Source organism: Phocoena phocoena, chromosome 10 (assembly GCF_963924675.1).
Source record: "Phocoena phocoena chromosome 10, mPhoPho1.1, whole genome shotgun sequence".
Lineage (NCBI taxonomy): Eukaryota > Metazoa > Chordata > Mammalia > Artiodactyla > Phocoenidae > Phocoena > Phocoena phocoena.
Window position 1 is genome coordinate 32909970 of NC_089228.1, and position 20761 is coordinate 32930730.

The 20761-nt window shown below is 36.4% G+C and overlaps 1 protein-coding gene across 1 annotated transcript in view; it reads left to right on the forward strand.

The window, feature by feature from the left end:
- Positions 1 to 20761, forward strand: part of ERC2 (ELKS/RAB6-interacting/CAST family member 2) — a 736860-nt gene that overhangs the window by 272204 nt on the left and 443895 nt on the right. Inside the window, exons 4-5 of the mRNA XM_065885901.1 lie at positions 1845 to 2000; positions 19731 to 19898. Coding sequence (XP_065741973.1) covers positions 1845 to 2000; positions 19731 to 19898 — 324 coding nt within the window. The remainder of the gene's footprint in view (positions 1 to 1844; positions 2001 to 19730; positions 19899 to 20761) is intronic.

The following is a 20761-nucleotide window of genomic DNA, read 5'->3' on the forward strand; positions in this document are numbered from 1 at the left end:
CTACCTTCTTGCTGTGTTCTCACATGGCAGAGAGAGTAAACAAGCTCTCTGGTATCTCTTCTTATGAGGGTGCTAATCCCATCATGAGAACTCCATTTTCATGACCCCATCTAATCCTGATTACCTCCCAAAGGCCTCATCTCCAAATATAGTCACACTAGGGGTTAGTGCTTCAACATATAAATTCTGGAGGCACGTAGACATTCAGTCCATAACATTCTCCTCGCTCAAATTGGCAGTATACAAGATTTCCAGATATGCATCTAAAATAGGAAAAGACTGGCAGACGATACATAAAAACATGATAGCTATCACTGGATGGTAGAAATAGAGGGGATTTTCTCCATTTACTGTGAATTTAAAGTATATTATTATACTTTTATAACTGAAAAAAATACAATAAATAGTTTTAAAGTAAAATGAAATACTACAGAATGTAACATTCCATAATAGTCTTGCAAATTTCAGAATTGTTTTCTTTCATCTTCTTGGGGGTCTCCCTGAGAATTAATAAAAGCGTCTTCAGCACTTAGAGCCCCCAGATATGGGCACACAGTGGAGCTCAATAAGCAGCTGTTGCTGCTCCTCACTTTTTCTCTTTTAACAGTGATGGCGATGTCAGTGATAGTAATAATGATTATCATGTTGCTACAGGAAACATGCCACTGGGCATATAATATAGGAAAATAAAATAGAAAATAGCCACAAAATCAGGACAGACATATTTGTTGAAAAGTTTTTTCTATGAGTTATGAATAGAATGCCCCATTCATTGTCTTTACTTCTGGAACTCTTTAGTCTTTTAGATTCTAAAAAATGGTAAAAAAAAAAAAAATGCATTGGTGGCTCATTTTTTATTAAATTTCAATTACAAATATAATATAAGCTCCTTGAATCTGCACAATAAAATGTCAGGTAGATGGTGACAGTCAGAAAACTTGAAGTCAAACTTTCAGTGTGTTTCATTCCAAGGACTGATATGAGTCTCATACCTGAGGTTTGAGGAAATGTTTTTTTCCTCTATAAGAGTTCTCTCTTCTCTACTTTCTAGTGCATCATTTCTTATTATGCTCTATCTTGTGTGTGGAGTCTGTCATTTCCTTTTTAAAAAAAATTCTCTGTGGTTTTTCCTCAATTAATCCCACATTTCAGTGCAATATTTCTAGTTTTTTAACTCTGTAAATCAATGGGTTAGAAATGCCCTTCAAGGTAGTAATGCTTTTTGTCACGCAGTCAGCTGACTGCTTGCCAAATAAATCATGGTGTGATATATTATTTCCAGTTGCTATAAATTTTCAATATTTAGTGTATCAGTCATACTAAGTCGTGATTCAGTTATTTAATTTCACTTATGTCTGTATTTTAGATGAGAATCCTTTTCCCCATTAGTAGATTTTAATTTCCTTCTCTTTCACAGTCAAATTCCAAGCATGCCTTATAAAACCAGCCACAGAATACACACATGAACAAACCGTTTTTGTATTTGCAAGTAGACTGAAAAATATACACTGGTAAACTATATCTGAAATTACAAATTCGTCTATTTAAATGACGTTTTCGTTTTCTAATACTTTAGATCACTTTTATCACTATTGCTTTGGTAATTTGATTCCCAGATATGAGACAAACATATCTAGGTAACTCTCTGTATTGTATTGACATATGCTGTTTACTGGGAGCTTAAAAAATCTCACAAGTGATCTTCAGAAGTGAAAAAAATAAATTGTTCTGAATTCAAGGCTATGTCTACACCCTGATTAATGTATTACTACTGAAACTGCTTTCTGAAACTGTTTTGATAATATTAAAAAAACAATTTTCTTTCTCTTCTTTTTTACCAACAGGACACAAAAATAGCTTCATTGGAGCGAAACATAAGGGATCTTGAGGATGAGATCCAGATGTTAAAAGCCAATGGTGTGCTGAACACTGAGGACCGCGAAGAAGAGATAAAACAAATAGAGGTTTACAAAAGTCACTCCAAGTTCATGAAAACCAAGGTATGGTCCACAATTATAAACTTTTATATTCTTAGTGTGACTGGAAAGTTATGGTTTAAATACATGCTTTCCCCAGATACCCACATAATCTGCTTTATGTGATATATGAAATATATGGACAATAAAGAAGAATGAAGAAGATTTTTAGTTCAGAAGCATGGATTCCAGACAGAAACCAGGGAAAGCTTTTGGTAGAATTTCTACTTACTGAGGGGTTCAGGATTTCCTAATGAGTTCTTTGGTGTCCCTCTTTCATGGAAATTAACATTTATTTTTAATAGTCCTGTCTCTTCCAAATTTTTTGAGTTTTCATAAGTTTGCTATTTTTAAAAATTTCAATCATTGCCCAATTTTTGGCCCATCCCTGGAAGGTGATTGTCTTAAAAGGTGTTGATCTTGGCTTAAAAGGTGTTGATCTTGGAAGCCAATTTAACTGATTTCAAAGGTATGAAGGTTTTAATGTAGTATTTAAGAGAGAACTGATTTTGAGTCCCAGTGCTGAAATTATTCAATGTCTGTAATCCTCAGTTTCTTCATCCATGAAATATGGATAAGAAAAAGAAAATGCCTTCATCGTTGGGTTGCTTTGACAATTCCAGGAGATTATGCATTTAAAGCACTTAGTCCCTTGAGTGATCTCTAAAACGCATTCAATAAACGTCAGCCATTGTTGTTGAGAGTGTTGTTATTACTGTTATCTGTTGGTGTGGAATATTTATGAAATATTGTTAGAGTAATATGTTCCATTATTTTATATCAGTATTGCCAGTTTTAAAGAATTCGGTTTGTATTTTTCAAAATGAAACCTTGGGTTGCAAATGGACCAATCATCTGAAAATCTATTATTTTTATATATGCATAATTATTAAATTTATGAACAGCCTAATAGGCCTTTTGAGACTTTGAAATGCTTTTATTTATTCCTCTATTTAAGCTATTTTCTTTGTGAAGATAATAATCACACCAGTTAAAAAAATTTTTTTTTTCCTACCACTTGCTCTTAAATACCCCTGTTCTTATTGTAGGTTTTACTACTGTTTGTTGCTTTATAAAACACTACCGAGTTAAGAGTGATGCAGACTTCTGTGAGAAAGCAGTGGGAGTTGAGAGGAAAAATGCTTAGATGATGGTTATGATTTTTATCAGTTGTGAAATACATGCATAATCATTGCAGAGAATTTTCAAAATTAGAGGAAATAATATCTAGCATCTGCTTCACTGTGTGTGTTTGTATGTGTGTGTGTGTGTGTGTGTGTGTGTGTGTGTTTCTCTAGGAAATAAACAAAAACTATGCTTACTTCTGCCAGCTTCCATCTGTTAGTTGAAGTTGAGGTTGTGACTAAAAATTTGTATCAAGGAGCAGAGATAAGAAGAATGTCCAGTGTAGTTGAATATAACCCCTTCCTTTCAGGGATGACCACAAAATGCAGAACGGGTTTCCCTGCTCAGTCCTCCCTTCTGGTTTCTTTATTGCAGTCCTTCCTCATAGAGAGTTGAGCTGATGTGCAGCAAGCACAGTAGTAGGGTGGCCTGCAGACAATGACCAGATCACTCTAGGAATGAAGACCAGATGCACAGATATGAGTGAACTCATGGAGTTTGGGGGAAATTATTGTTTTGGCTGAAACTTTTCCTCCGCATCCTGTCCTGTTATTCAGCAGTGGGAGATAGTTCAAGCCACTTCTACAACTGAAAAGGCAATGCAATTTGTTAACTCTGCCCCTCACCATAGATTGTGTCCAGGTGAATAAAACATGTATATGGTCTTCAGCAAGCAAGTCATGACCTTTATTAACCCATAGTCTTCTGAGACACCATCAATCCTTGAGCTAGTTTTAACGTTTAATGGTTAGTTACTTTCAAGGGTTCCCAAAGTGGTTAGGTCAGAAGGATGTTTGAGGAGAGAAATGGAGTTAGGTGAAAAGAGTGCAGGCTGAGGACTAAAGCAGACTCTGGCAAATCTCTAGCCTGCCCTTTAGCTCCATGGCCTTGAGGAGTGACTTAAGTCACTCAGCCACATTTTCCTCTTCTGTAAAGTGGGGACAACAATGTAAATCTTAGAGGGTGACTCAAAGTGTTAAATGAAATAATGTAGTTAAAGCACCTGGTTCAAAAAAGTAGCTAATAACAATATCCATTATTATTGAAGACATATAACCAAATATAATAATAATTATAATAAAAGTAATATAAATGTTATATTTAACTTGACTAACAGGGAAAAATGGATTTCCAAGAAATATAAATAAAAATGATTTCTTATAATATCATGCAGATATCTCTTATAGACTGATAAGAACATTACCTAAAAAGTACTAGTAAGAGTTAGTTTTTAGTATTTTCTCCATTGAAAGAATATTTTTATTGGATTGAACTGTAACATTTATTGCTTATACCTCGTATCATTACTTCAGTTGCTTTTTTTTCTTACCTTTCCTACTTTTGAGAGGGTAGTGTGATTCCTTATTTAAGCCTGGGTGTGGTTGAACAGGTCTATTAAGACATAGTTATTGCTAAGCGTTTAGTCCTGAGTGCTTGTGTTTTGTGCTTTGTGAGATCCCTTAGGCTGTGTGAACTGATTCTAGTTGGGTGAATAATTTATCATGGAACTTGTTAAATTTTAGAGGCATAGACTGATATCCTCTAAAATGGGATTGCTCTCATAGTTCATGGTCCATTGTAGCCTATTTGGATAACTTTTCTACAAAGCTTATATGAATATGTTGCTTATCAACATCATCACACACATCCGAGGAGTTAATTTTTACAATAGTTGGTTACACACATTGACAAGAAAACTGTTTAGTGTCACCAGTGGAGTCTCTTGAATTCTTTTGTTTGTTCAGAGTTATATGGATAAAGCTTTCAATATTGGATTTTGAGCTCTGTGGTCCCCAAAGGGGCACTAAAAGTGGTGCACGTTTAAAGTATTTCCCATTTCCCAATACTGACCACTTAGTTGGGAAGGTAAGAAATGTACTCAAAATACTACCCTGAAGATTTGATGGGAGGAGAGTCCATTTCTGGCTGGAGTGATGCAAGTTGTGTAAGTTTAGTGTTAGCGGTTTTTTTTGTCTAAATAATCAGATTGGTAAGACCGCATTGACAGGTCTGGTGAAGAATGCAAACTCAAATCAATGTCTGAGCAAACCTAGAAGGATAAGTGAAAATACCATTCCACCCCCAACTCCACACAGATAAGGAAGTAGGAAGAACTCAAGTGTATGTGAAATGATAGGCTTTTCCAAAAGAGTAAAGAAATACTAGATTTAAACTGCAAAAATCTAGAGGCTCTAAAACATACACGGGAAATGGAAATGTAGTTGTTAAACTTATTGGGTTTACTGTGATAGAAGCAGTGATAGAAATGGAAATCATAAGGTGACTTTGGATCCTGTCTGGCTAGAGAATGGTAGGTTTGAGGCAGGGACAGTTGACTTTAGAAACTTGTTTTAATAGTTCATAAAGACTCGAAGGGTCATGGTAGAGGAACATTTCAGAAATTCTTATGAAATGCTGCACAAGAGGGGCAGTGGAACTCTTTGGAAACCAAACCTGAATTTGCAGCTAAATATTGTTACTTCTTCTTGCTGCTTGTAGTGAATACGTAGAAAGCTTTTGAGTGCCCCAGAGAACTTTTCTTTCACCAGGTCTTTTGGAGAGGCACCTTCAGGCTGATCACTGTTTATAAAGGTGCCAGGCTTAGAGGTGCTCTTTAATCTGAGCATTTCTTTAATAGAGGTCTAAATGTTTTCTATCATGATTACTTGGAAGCTTATTATTTTTTTAAATTGAAAAAAGATTTTAAAATTCAGCCTAATTATAAAAAATAGCTCCTATAATATCTATGTTCTTGTTTGCTTTTTTTTTTTTTTTTTGCGGTACGCGGAACTCTCACTGTTGTGGCCTCTCCCGCCGCGGAGCACAGGCTCCGGACGCGCAGGTTCAGCGGCCACGGCTCACGGGCCCAGCCGCTCCACAGCATGTGGGATCCTCCCGGACCGGGGCACGAACCCGTGTCCCCTGCATCAGCAGGCGGACTCTAAACCACTGCGCCACCAGGGAAGCCCGTTTGCTTATATTTTTGAAGTTTTAGCTGAAAATTATTTTTATGACCCATTGGTAATAAAATTGACTCAGCATTTGATTCCTCTTCATTAACAGGGCATGATCTCAATCAATCTCAATCTCAATATGCAACTATTTGCTCCAAATAGATAATAAAGGCAGCTAATAATAATTCTTACGTACAGACTCATTTTCAGAAATAGAAATAAGTTGAAATAGATAATTTTAAATGTTTCAATGAAAATTTGACATGGAAACAATGTTGTATGAAAAGGAAGTGCTGCTTGCATTAATTATTAAAATGAATAAAGAATGTAGCTGGAGGGAAAGAAAGTATTTTAAGTAGCCATGTGAAATGGCATGCACCTCCAGTTTGATGTTGAGCAGATGGCTGGGACTGGTAGGTCCTCTTGAAAGCTTTGTGATTAAATTAAGTAGCAGTGAAGACCTAAATTGCTTTTATAAATATGACATCATAGAATAAACATGACATAACATTTTTGGAATAATAGAAGGTGAATTGCAAAAAATGTAAAAGCAGAGTTTGGAATCTCAGCTTGTGCAAAGGCAGGGATACCAGACATAGTCAGCCAGGATTGAAATCCATGCATCTTGCAAGCCCTTTGGCACATGCACGTTGTCCCTGAGAACTGAGGTGCTGGGAGACCTTCCTAGCTGTGCAACTCTCCCCTCTTCGAAACTCCAGTTTCTACCCCCTACTCCCAAGGCATAGAGGAATCAGACTGTGAGGGCAAAATCTAAGAGGTAGTGGAAAGCATGAGTTACCTTCAGGAGCACTGTTAAGCCTTTAAGAATGGAATGTACCATATAAATAATTGTTTTTCTAGTAGGGAAAAAGTGATGGCATCCCCTGTTCTATACAAGGCTTTGTTCCTAGTTTCACACATTTTTCATCTACTGATCCCAGTACTTCTACATTTGCCACTCCCTCTGTTTTCAGAGTTTGCCAAAGATGCCACTCTGATGTCTTAGATCTCCCCCTTTATTCTGAATTTGTAACACATTTTCTTATTAACCTCTGATGGATTACAAACCTAACAACCCAAACTACATGATAATAAGCATATCACTTTCTAGACTTGAGGGCCATATCTGCAGTGAAAAAGAAGCTGTTTTCTTTGGCAAAGTAGTTTTTTCAGGGTGTTAGTTGTGTCACAGGCATAAGTGGTGGAGGAATTTTCAGACGAGATGAAGTGTGCCTGATGTCCACATGGACTTCATATAAACCATGTGATGTAATTCCGATAGGCTTTTCTTCTTGCCATCACGGAGACAGACCTTCCCCAGCCTCAGTTCTCATGTGTGTCACTTTCCATTTTTATTGAGTTTATGGTTATAAAAGAAGCCAAAGGCATACTTTTATGGAAGAATATGATTTTTTACCCTGTAACTATGTTCCCCTTAGAAAAGCCTTTTTCTGTTATTGTCTGCATAAAATATTTATTTAAAATTTACCTTATGGCAGTGATAGTCTGAAAGCTATTTTTTTTTTTTTTTTTTTTAACATCTTTATTGGGGTATAATTGCTTTACAATGGTGTGTTAGTTTCTGATTTATAACAAAGTGAATCAGCTATACATATACATGTGCTCCCATGTGTCTTCCCTCCTGCATCTCCCTCCCTCCCACTCTCCCCCTCCCACCCCTCCAGGCTGTCCCAAAGCCCCGAGCTAATATCCCTGTGCCTTGCGGCTGCTTCCCCCCAGCTATCCACCCCACCACGTTTGTTAGTGTGTATATGTCCATGACTCTCTCTCGCCCGGTCAAAACTCACCCTTCCCCCTCCCCATATCCCCAAGTCCGCTCTCCAGTAGGTCTGCGCCTCCATTCCTGTCTTATCCCTAGGTTCTTCATGACATTTTTTCCCCTCAAATTCCATATATATGTGTTAGCATACGGTATCTGTCTTTGTCTTTCTGACTTACTTCACTCTGTATGACAGACTCTAGGTCTATCCATCTCATTACAAATATCTCAATTTCATTTCTTTTTAAGGCTGAGTAATATTCCATTGTGTATATGTGCCACATCTTCTTTATCCATTCGTCCGATGATGGGCGCTTAGGTTCTTTCCATCTCCGGGCTATTGTAAATAGAGCTGCAATGAACATTTTGGTACATGACTCCTTTTGAATTTTGGTTTTCTCAGGGTATATGCCCAGTAGTGGGATTGCTGGGTCATATGGTAATTCTATTTGTAGTTTTTTAAGGAACCTCCATACTGTTCTCCATAGTGGCTGAACCAATTCACATTCCCACCAGCAGTGCAAGAGTGTCCCCTTTTCTCCACACCCTCTCCAGCATTTATTGTTTCTAGATTTTTTGATGATGGCCATTCTGACTGGTGTGAGATGATATCTCATTGTAGTTTTGATTTGCATTTCTCTAATGATTAATGAGGTTGAGCATTCTTTCATGTGTTTGTTGGCATTCTGTATATCTTCTTTGGAGAAATGTCTGTTTAGGTCTTCTGCCCATTTTTGGATGGGGTTGTTTGTTTTTTTGTTATTGAGCTGCATGAGCTGCTTGTAAATTTTGGAGATTAATCCTTTGTCAGTTGCTTCATTTGCAAATGTTTTCTCCCATTCTGAGGGTTGTCTTTTGGTCTTGATTATGGTTTCCTTTGCTGTGCAAAAGCTTTGAAGTTTCATTAGGTCCCATTTGTTTATTTTTGTTTTTATTTCCATTACTCTAGGAGGTGGGTCAGAAAGGATCTTGCTGTGATTTATGTCATAGAGTGTTCTTCCTATGTTTTCCTCTAAGAGTTTGATAGTTTCTGGCCTTACATTTAGGTCTTTAATCCATTTTGAGCTTATTTTTGTGTATGGTGTTAGGGAGTGATCTAATCTCATACTTTTACATGTACCTGTCCAGTTTTCCCAGCACCATTTATTGAAGAGGCTGTCCTTTCTCCACTGTACATTCCTGCCTCCTTTATCAAAGATAAGGTGTCCATATGTGCATGGGTTTATCTCTGGGCTTTCTATCCTGTTCCACTGATCTATCTTTCTGTTTTTGTGCCAGTACCATACTGTCTTGATTACTGTTGCTTTGTAGTATAGTCTGAAGTCAGGGAGCCTGATTCCTCCAGCTCCTTTTTTCGTTCTCAAAATTGCTTTGGCTATTCGGGGTCTTTTGTGTTTCCATACAAATTGCGAAATTTTTTGTTCTAGTTCTGTGAAAAATGCCAGTGGTAGTTTAATAGGGATTGCATTGAATCTGTAGATTGCTTTGGGTAGTAGAGTCATTTTCACAATGTTGATTCTTCCCATCCAAGAACATGGTATATCTCTCCATCTATTTGTATCATCTTTAATTTCTTTCATCAGTGTCTTATAATTTTCTGCATACAGGTCTTTCGTATCCTTAGGTAGGTTTATTCCTAGATATTTTATTCGTTTTGTTGCAATGGTAAATGGGAGTGTTTTCTTGATTTCACTTTCAGATTTTTCATCATTAGTATATAGGAATGCCAGAGATTTCTGTGCATTAATTTTGTATCCTGCTACTTTACCAAATTCATTGATTAGCTCTAGTAGTTTTCTGGTAGCATCTTTAGGATTCTCTATGTATAGTATCATGTCATCTGCAAACAGTGACAGCTTTACTTCTTCTTTTCCGATGTGGATTCCTTTTATTTCCTTTTCTTCTCTGATTGCTGTGGCTAAAACTTCCAAAACTATGTTGAATAAGAGTGGTGAGAGTGGGCAACCTTGTCTTGTTCCTGATCTTAGTGGAAATGCTTTCAGTTTTTCACCATTGAGGATGATGTTTGCTGTGGGCTTGTCATATATGGCCTTTATTATGTTGAGGAAAGTTCCCTCTATGCCCACTTTCTGGAGGGTTTTTATCATAAATGGGTGTTGAATTTTGTCAAAAGCTTTCTCTGCATCTATTGAGATGATCATATGGTTTTTCTCCTTCAATTTGTTAATATGGTTTATCACATTGATAGATTTGCGTATATTGAAGAATCCTTGCATTCCTGGAATAAACCCCACTTGATCATGGTGTATGATCCTTTTAATGTGCTGTTGGATTCTGTTTGCTAGTATTTTGTTGAGGATTTTTGCATCTATGTTCATCAGTGATATTGGCCTGTAGTTTTCTTTCTTTGTGACATCCTTGTCTGGTTTTGGTATCAAGGTGATGGTGGCCTCGTAGAAGGAATTTGGGAGTGTTCCTCCCTCTGCTATATTTTGGAAGAGTTTGAGAAGGATAGGTGTTAGCTCTTCTCTAAACGTTTGATAGAATTCACCTGTGAAGCCATCTGGTCCTGGGCTTTTGTTTGTTGGAAGATTTTTAATCACACTTTCAATTTCAGTGCTTGTGATTGGTCTGTTCATATTTTCTATTTCTTCCTGATTCAGTCTTGGCAGGTTGTGCATTTCTAAGAATTTGTCCATTTCTTCCAGATTGTCCATTTTATTGGCATAGAGTTGCTTGTAGTAATCTCTCATGATTTTTTTTATTTCTGCAGTGTCAGTTGTTATTTCTCCTTTCTCATTTCTAATTCTATTGATTTGAGTCTTCTCCCTTTTTTTCTTGATGAGTCTAGCTAGTGGTTTATCTATTTTGTTTATCTTCTCAAAGAACCAGCTTTTAGTTTTATTGATCTTTGCTATCGTTTCCTTCATTTCTTTTTCATTTATTTCTGATCTGATTTTTATGATTTCTTTCCTTCTGCTAGCTTTGGGGCTTTTTTGTTCTTCTTTCTCTAATTGCTTGAGGTGCAAGGTTAGGTTGTTTATTCGAGATGTTTCCTGCTTCTTAAGGTGGGCTTGTATTGCTATAAACTTCCCCCTTAGAACTGCTTTTGCTGCATCCCATAGGTTTTGGGTCGTTGTGTCTCCATTGTCATTTGTTTCTAGGTATTTTTTTATTTCCTCTTTAATTTCTTCAGTGATCACTTCATTATTAAGTAGTGTATTGTTTAGCCTCCATGTGCTTGTATATTTTACAGATCTTTTCCTGTAATTGATATCTAGTCTCATGGCGTTGTGGTCAGAAAAGATACTTGATACAATTTCAATTTTCTTAAATTTACCAAGGCTTGATTTGTGACCCAAGATATGATCTATCCTGGAGAATGTTCCATGAGCACTTGAGAAAAATGTGTAATCTGTTGTTTTTGGATGGAGTGTCCTATAAATATCAATTAAGTCCATCTTGTTTAATGTATCATTTAAAGCTTGTGTTTCCTTATTTATTTTCATTTTGGATGATCTGTCCATGGGTGAAAGTGGGGTGTTAATGTCCCCTACTATGAATGTGTTACTGTCTATTTCCCCTTTTATGGCTGTTAGTATTTGCCTTACGTATTGAGGTGCTCCTATGTTGGGTGCATAAATATTTACAATTGTTATATCTTCTTCTTGGATCGATCCCTTGATCATTATGTAGTGTCCTTCTTTATCCCTTTTAATAGTCCTTATTTTAAAGTCTATTTTGTCTGATATGAGAATTGCTACTCCAGCTTTCTTTTGGTTTCCATTTGCATGGAATATCTTTTTCCATCCCCTTACTTTCAGTCTGTATGTGTCTCTAGGTCTGAGGTGGGTCTCTTGTAGACAGCATATATAAGGGTCTTGTTTTTGTATCCATTCAGCCAATCTGTGTCTTTTGGTGGGAGCATTTAGTCCATTTACATTTAAGGTAATTATCGATATGTATGTTCCTATTCCCATTTTCTATATTGTTTTGGGTTCGTTATTATAGGTCGTTTCCTTCTTTTGCATTTCTTATCTAGAGGACTTCCTTTAGCATTTGTTGTAAAGCTGGTTTGGTGGTGCTGAACTCTCTCAGCTTTTGCTTGTCTGTAAAGGTTTTAATTTCTCCATCAAATCTGAATGAGATCCTTGCTGGGTAGAGTAGTCTTGGTTGCAGGTTTTTCTCCTTCATCACTTTCAGTATGTCCTGCCACTCCCTTCTGGCTTGTAGGGTTTCTGCTGAGAGATCAGCTGTTAACCTTATGGGGATTCCCTTGTGTGTTATTTGTTGTTTTTCCCTTGCTGCTTTTAATATGCTTTCTTTGTATTTAATTTTTGATAGTTTGATTAATATGTGTCTTGGCGTATTTCTCCTTGTATTTATCCTGTATGGGACTCTCTGTGCTTCCTGGACTTGATTAACTATTTCCTTTCCCATATTAGGGAAGTTTTCAACTATAATCTCTTCCAATATTTTCTCAGTCCCTTTCTTTTTTTCTTCTTCTTCTGGAACCCCTATAATTCGAATGTTGGTGCGTTTAATGTTGTCCCAGAGCTCTCTGAGACTGTCCTCAGTTCTTTTCATTCTTTTTTCTTTATTCTGCTCTGCAGTTGAAAGCTATTTAAAGCAGCTGCCTATTCAATATTTATGGACTGAGATAATTTTATCATTATCAATCTATTTTTATTGAATAAAGTAGGTGTATATAGACCCTGCCATGTCTTCCTTCCTATTAAATACTATTCCATTGATGTTAATTTCATTCAAATTCCTCTCTCAGTACCCTACTCCCACATGAAGTTTCTACTCTGATAATTTTTAGAAGTTAGCACAAAATAGGTTTGTTTGTTTTTACTATAAACATCATCTTTGTTAAGGCATGTAGAGTTGAAAGTTTTTTTAGCTTTATTTTCAGATAAATCAGTTTCATATGTGGAATCAACTATATACTGTGCTGTCACCTACAAGTACACGTGATCTGGGGCTGTACCCCCTGAGAAGAGTGCCGATCATGCTGATCCAACAGATTTAATTTTATAATTTTGTGTAATCCTAATCCTGATTTTCCCTCATTTTATTTATATTCTGTTCTTGTGTGAGAGAGATAAAGAGAGGGGTGGGGAGAGGACTTACTTTGTTCTGGCTAAAAATCATAGATTCATCATTTGTTAAATTATAAAGAAATAATGTGTTTCATGGATTGCACAGACCTGAGCAGTGCCACCACCTGGTCCCACATACCCAAAGCATGTTGATAAATCTATCACAATTCTTTTGCAGTGAGCCTTTTAGCATACCCAGAATCCTTCTCAAGAATGACTTCTGGCCAGCCACTACCAAATCTTCAGATTTGGCAAACAACATGAAACCTATTTGTCCCTCGATCTAGTCTGATGTCTCCCTGCAAATGGGATTCCATATCGACCTTTCTAGTAAATGCTGCACCCTGAAAACTTCTGAAGATGGCAGGTCTCAGTTCTTTTTAAGCATGCCACTCTGTTCATGCTCAGTAGTTATTGTCAGTAGCTTGCTTCTTATTTAGCTAGTTTTAGTTGTTGAAAACAAAAATGCTGGATCAAATAGAGTTTAAAAACATACAATTTAAAGTGTACTTATGAACTTTCAAGTTAGAAGGAATCTGAAGGGCCAAAATTAAGCCAAGGCAGGAGGCTGGAGTGATAAGCAGAGCACTGATTCTGTCTTCTTGTTGGCATTTGCTAGGCAGGTGAACTTGAACTTTAGTTTTCACAGTCACAGGGACACTAAAGGAAAGTGATAGAAGCCTAAGTCTGCTCAAGATGAGGAGTCAAATAGGAATCCCACTACCGCATAGAGCTGGGATCCCAGACACCTACACTCTTAGTGCAGGGATAAAGTAAAAATAAACTCCCCATTCTATTCTCCTCCCCCTTAGACTAAGGGGTTCCAGGGAAAATTATTTATTTATCTATTTTAAAACTTTGAGCCAAGAGAAAAGTGAAAAAACTAGCTTTGAGAATCCATAACCACAGCTGGCTCTTAACGCAGATGTGCAGTGTGAGGTGATCCCAAAACTTTAAGTATCGAATTTAGTTTAAAGGGGCCTTTGCTTGGTTGTGCGCCAGGTCTTGGCAGAGACAAATGCTCTCAAGGACCACATGTTCACCTTAGACCTCAGTGGTTTTCTCCAGATAAAGTTCCAAAACATATGAGTAAAAAATATTAAAAAATTACAAAACCTGCAAGAAAGCAAGCCACCATAAGTGAAAGCCAGTAGAAAGAATAAACAGCAGAACCAGAAAGCAAGGACTTCAGAAATTGAAATTTTAAGGCAAACACTCTGAAATAAATATGTTTAATATGTTTAAAATATAAAAGGAGTTGAAAATATGAATAAAGGGCAAGACCAAGCAAATTTAAAAAGAACCAAATAAAATGTCTAGAAATGGGAAAATATAAAAATGGAAATTTAAAAGTTTGATAAATAGGTTTAACTGCAGAGTGGTCATAGCAGAAGAGAAATTTAATAAACTAGAAAACAGGGCAGAAGAAATTAAATAAAAGATAAAAAGATGGAATACATGAAAGATAAGATACATAGAAGATAGAATAAGAAGCTGTAGTGCAAGTGTAATCTGAATTCTCCAGAGAAAGAGAGATGGAGTGTAGGGACAGTCACTATTCAGAAGCCATATTTGAAGAGATGAAAGCTGAGAATTTTCCAAAACTGATGACAGGTATCAGTCCACAAATTCAGGAACCTCAAAATACCCCAAATAGGATATAAATAAAATGAAATCTATTTGCATAAAAATAAAGCCATAAAATCTTAGAGGCAAAGAAAAGGTCTTAGAAAGCAAAACGTTTGTCCAACGGAGGTATATGAATGGCTAATAAGTGTATGAAAAGATGTTTGATAGCATCTTAATAATTAGAGAAATCAAAACCATAATGAGATACCACTTCATACTCACTGGAATGGTAATAAGTAAAAAGACAGATAATAACAAGTGTTGATGAGAGTATGAAGAAATTAGAACTCTGGGGTTGCTAGTGGGGATACAAAATGGTATAGTCACTTTGGAAATCAGTTTAGAAATTCTTCAAAAAGCTAAACATATAGTTACCATGTGGCCTAGCAATTCCACACCTATGTTTATACCCAAGAGAAATAAAAACACACAGACTTGCACATGAATGTTCTTACCAGCATTATTCATAATAGCCAAAATGTGGAAACAACCTAAGTGTCCACCATGAGATGAATGGATAGAAACAATATGACATCTTCATACAGTGAAATATATTCAGCCATAAAAAACAATGAAGTACTGATACTTGGTACAACATGGATGAATCTTGAAACGTGCTATGTGAAAAAAGCCAGTCACAAAGTACATATATTGTGAGAGTCCATTTATATGAAATTCCCAGAAAGGGCCAATCCATAGAGACAAAGTAGATTATTGGTTGCCTGGGACTTGGGCGTAGGGGGTGAGGAAAGGAGAGTGACTTCTAATAGTTACAAAGTTTCATATTGAGATGATGAAAAGGTTCTAAAATTTGCTTATGATGATGGCTGCACAATTTTGTAAATATACTAAAAACAATCACCTGTATGCTTTAAGCAGGTGAATTGTATGGCATATAAATTATATTTCAATAAAGCTGTTAAAAAAAGGCAACTAGGGCTTCCCTGGTGGTGCAGTGGTTGAGAGTCCGCCTGCCGATGCAGGGGACACGGGTTCGTGCCCCGGTCCGGGAAGATCCCACATGCCGCAGAGCGGATAGGCCCGTGAGCCATGGCCGCTGAGCCTACGCGTCCAGAGCCTGTGCTCCGCAACGGGAGAGGCCACAACAGTGAGAGGCCCGTGTACCGCAAAAAAATAAATGAATAAAAAAATAAAAATTCCCCATTACCTTTAAAGGAATGAATTTGGAGTGAGAGCTTGACTTCTTAATAGCGTCTGTTAGGCAGAAGGTGGAATAATATGCTCAATGTGCTGCGAGAACATATCTCTTAACCTAGAAAATTACTTTTAATAGTCAGCAACAATATTCATAAAATAAAGAATAAAGTTGAGATATTTGTAGACCAAAATTGAGTTTGCCACCAAAGGAAATTTTAAATGATGCATTTCAGGCACGAGGAGATTCCTAAAGGAATATCTGAGGTGAAAGAATGAATAATGAACAAAGGTAGTGACAAATGTGGGGGTAAATCTAAACAAACATGGACTGTAAAAAAAAATGACGAGTGAAAAACAAAACAGGAAAGAGCTAAAATATATGATGACAATGTGAATGTCAAGACGATGGTGACTGGACTTAAAGTGTCTCAAGGTCCTTATATTATTCAGAAAGGAGATAAGCATAGATTGACTTTAGACTTAGATAAATGTAAGCCTGCTGTGATTTCTAGGGTAATACCCTAACAGTTAGAAATAAATAAAACAAACACATTAAATAAGTATAAAAGTATAACTTTTAAAAGAGTAGAGGCAAAAAAATAGAATGAGAAAAAAAGTCATTCAAAACAAGGCAAGAAAGAAAAGAGAAGAAATAGAAATGGTAGCATATATAGAAAGCACAAAGATGGTTGAAATAAATTCACATGTATCCACAATGATAATGAATGCCCCACTAATTTTATAAGATAGGATAAAGGAATCTGGGTATATGCTATTTACAAGAAACTTCTCCAATATAAGGTTAAAGATACACCGAAAATGAAAAAAACACACTGACCAAATACCAATCATAAGAAAGCTGTTGTAGACCTTGAGGCAAAGAAACCATTTGAGAGCTGAAAAATTTGCAGAGCTACAAGGAGGAATTGATTATTTCACCATTATAGTGGGTGGTTTTAACCCACTCTCAAGTAATCAACAGATGAATCACATTAGAAGATCAAAATACAGAAGACTTAAACTACCCAATTAAAAGTGTTATCAAATGTCATGCACATAATACAGAATATCGCACCCAACAATTGTCCGATCCATATTCTTTTAAAGCACATAGTAAACAGAGTACATTTATGATAACTGACCACATACTGTGCATTAAGCAAGATACACCAGATTTCAAATGATTAGTATAGAACAGGCCATGTTCTCTGTTCACAGAGCAAGTAAGAAATAAAAACCACAGAGATAACTAGGAAACATCTATATATTTGGAGATTAAGAAACATCTAAATTATTCATGGGTCAAGAAATAAATCGTAATGGAGATTGGAAAATATTTAAGACTGAACAATAATGTCAATACTACATATCAAACTAGGGAGAGTGAGCTAAAATGATACTGACAGGAAAATTTATGGTCTGAAGGCTTATACATGGAAAGAAAGAAGTATGAAAATTAGTGAGATTAGATTCCAACTTAAAGTTAGGAAGAGAAAATAGAATAAATCTAAGGAAAGTAGTAAGAAGAAAATAATTTAAAAAGGAGAGCAACAATTAATGAGATAGAAGATAAAAATGTTGGATGATCAACAGAACCAAAATTAGCTCTTTGAAGAGATTATTTAATGGGACATGCTTCTGCTGAGATTCATCAAGAAAAAGTAAAAATGAAGACTGTTAGGAAGGAGAAAAAAGATAATCATAGATGCCATATGGTAGTTCTATTTGTAGTTTTTTAAGGAACCTCTATACTGTTCTCCATAGTGCCATAGATATCAAAAGATAAATGGGTTTTATGAAAACTTCCTGCCAATAAAGGTGAAAATTTAGCTGAAATGAAAAAATTTTAAATGAAAAACAGTTTCTCAAAATTGATTCTCATAATTAGAAGTATGAATATTCCTATAATCATTAAAGATGGTTGAAGTAAGTAATGGTCTTTGGAGAAAGAAAACACCAGCTCTGGATAGTTTTTCTGGTGATTTCTAGTGAACATCAATGGGAAAAAATTAGCAATTTTACATAAACCATTTCAGAACACATTAAAAGAAGAAACACTCCCTACTTTATTTGGAAGGCTAAATTGATACTAAAACCTGACAAGGAAAGCTACAAGATAGGAAAATTACAAATCAATCTTACCCATAAACATAGAAAAGATTCTGATAAAATATTAGCAAGGTGAATCCAGTAACATATAAAAAATATACTGCATCATGATGAAGTGAAATTGTTCCTAGTAATGCAAAGGGAGAGTAATATTTTTTAAATCCATTAATATAATTATAACATATTAAAGGTGAAAAATGTGATAAATCATGAGATGCAGAAAAAATGTTTGATAATATTAAACATTCCTTAATCATTAAAAAAAACAACTCTTGGCAAAGTTGTAATAAAAGGGAACTTTCTAAAACTTAAGAGTACCTATAAAAAGCTAAAGCAAACATCGAACTTAATGATGAAACATTGAAATTCTTCCCTTTAAGACCAAGAACAAGACAGAGGAGCCACAATTTCCACCAGGCCTCTCTGTCTTTCTCAATGGCTTGACCATGGGCTGGTATGGGCTTCCTCACAGCCTGGTGGTCGCAGGTTGGTTGGACTTCTGTCTTGGTGGTTGACTTCCAGTGGGAGGAAGCTGAAGTTGCCAGTCCTCCTACAGGCTAGGGCTAGAGCAGGCATATGACACATGCTGCATTTAGCTGGTTGAAGCAAGTCACAGTCCAGCCCAGGTTCAAGAGGGTGGTGAATAGACTCCTCCTCTAGTTGTGAGGAGCAGCATGTGTGTACAAGTAGGAGGAAATCGGTGGCATTCATTTTTGGAGATCATCGACCACAACTCCTACGAGACTGGCAAAAATGTGAAAGGCCAGTGACATACGATATTGTCAAAGGCATGGAGTGATTGATACATTTACATACTGCTTGTGAGCATGAAAATTAGTATAACTGCTTTAGAAAACACTTTGGTGTTATCTGGTGAAGTTAAAGATGTGCATACTATGTGGTCCAGCAATTTAACTCCTAGGTTATTTTTACTATGTGTACCAGATGCTATGTATAAGAATGTTTAGAATAGCACTTTTTGTAATGGCAGAAAGCCCTGGAAGCAAACCCAAATGTATATCAACAGCAGAATAGACAAATTTTAATGAAGTCTTACAATGGAATACTGTACTTCATTGAAAATGAACAAATCGCACGTACAATAACTTGATATAATCTCCAGGACGTAAGATTGAGTAGCAAAAAGCAAAGTGCTAAAAAAAATACACAGTGCAAATAAAGTTAAGAACCATGTAAAACTAAATAGTGTATTATTTACAGATGTAATAAATATATGGTGAGCCTGAAAGACAAGCAAGAAAAGGACAAACACAAAATTTAGGGTGGTAGCTATTTCCAAAGTGGGAGAGAAGGAGATAGAAATGGGTTGGGATATGGGTAATTCTAATGATCCTTTTGGTGAATTGAATGATGGATGTTTCTTGTATTATTTTTCTATGTTATATGTATTTTATGTTTGTGTCTTTTTAGTGTTTAATGTGAGAAAAAAAAACCCTCAATGCTTACTTTTTTTGGGGTGAGGATTCTTTTCTGTCAAATGATGCCCTTGAATGATCATTTCCATTTTGGAGTAGCAGAGAAGGTCCAGGTTCTGTCTTGGGTAATTACCTTTGTCAGCTTCCTGTTGACACTTCTGAGGACTATGGTCAGTAGACTTTGTGGTTTCTTGGATGAGTTGTAGGTTTGGCCAGGAAGCCTTCATTCCACTGTAAAGCTTGGTTCTCAGTGGTGTGGAAGGTAGAAGGCGGGCTGCTGACCTTACCTTTCCTATTTTCTACTCTGAGTCACCTTTAAAGAGCCTCCCCAGACCCCTAAGACTGAGTGACTCTCAAGCCATATTTTTAAGCAAACTCATGGTCTGCCTTGTTGGATGAATGATCACTGGTTCTTGGAAATTAAGAGAATTCAGTAGTTCTCAAATGTAAAGAGTAGGAGCTGCGGCTCTAATTTTTTGTAATTTCATTTTTCACAGATTGATCAGCTGAAGCAGGAGCTTTCAAAGAAGGAGTCAGAACTTCTTGCCTTACAAACAAAGCTTGAAACTCTTAGCAATCAGAATTCAGATTGCAAGCAACACATTGAAGTGCTTAAAGAGTCGCTTACTGCCAAAGAACAGAGGGCTGCCATCCTTCAGACCGAGGTAAGGCGCTGTTTCAGGACTTCGGGCAGCAGACATTGAGTTGATAGAAAATATCCTATCTGAACAGCTTTCTTTTCAAGATCCCTTATCCAAATCCTTGGGGCCAGATACATCTTGGATATCAGATACATTGGGGATTTGGGAAAGGTCAGATCCATTGCAAGTATCATAGATTGTATAACACTCCCAATGGGGTTGCAGCAACATCGCATAAGCAAACATGGATATTTCTGCAGAAAAAAATTTTCTTACACTAAAGTAGAGTAAATAAAGACTATATAAGGAGCCTTCTGTTGGTTCGTGTTAGGTTGTGCCACCAAAGGAGTTTGCTTCACACTTGGATTTTTTTTTTTCACTTTTCAGAGTTTTTTCGCAGTTGGGAACCATAGATAAATGATTGGATCTGAAACGGTTTCATTTTATCAAAAATCATAAAAGTGTCAGGGTGTCATCTACCTTACTTTACTGTGTATCTGTGTAGGCCCCCCTCCTGGCACCCTTGGGTTTCTCACATCCTAAGCAGTATCCTCAATTTTCAAGATTCTTTTACCCATTGAAGAAAGCTGATATTGTGTTAGTTTCTTAAATGAAATGTGGTTTGTTATTTCTTATTCATACTAAGAAAAAAAACGCAAATACATGTTGCTATCCTATTTTCTTGCTTCTCATTGGATGATATCTCATTGCTAAGAAATGCAAAATACAAGCTAGTTATTATGTAAATGAAACAGTTGCCAGAAAATAAATTATTAAATGGGGCCAGTAGCAAAGAATGCAGTGAATCTACCTGATTTTTGTGTTGAGGCAGTGTGTTACATGGATTACTTTAGGAGAAGGCAGTCTGATTGAGTTGGATGTTCTCT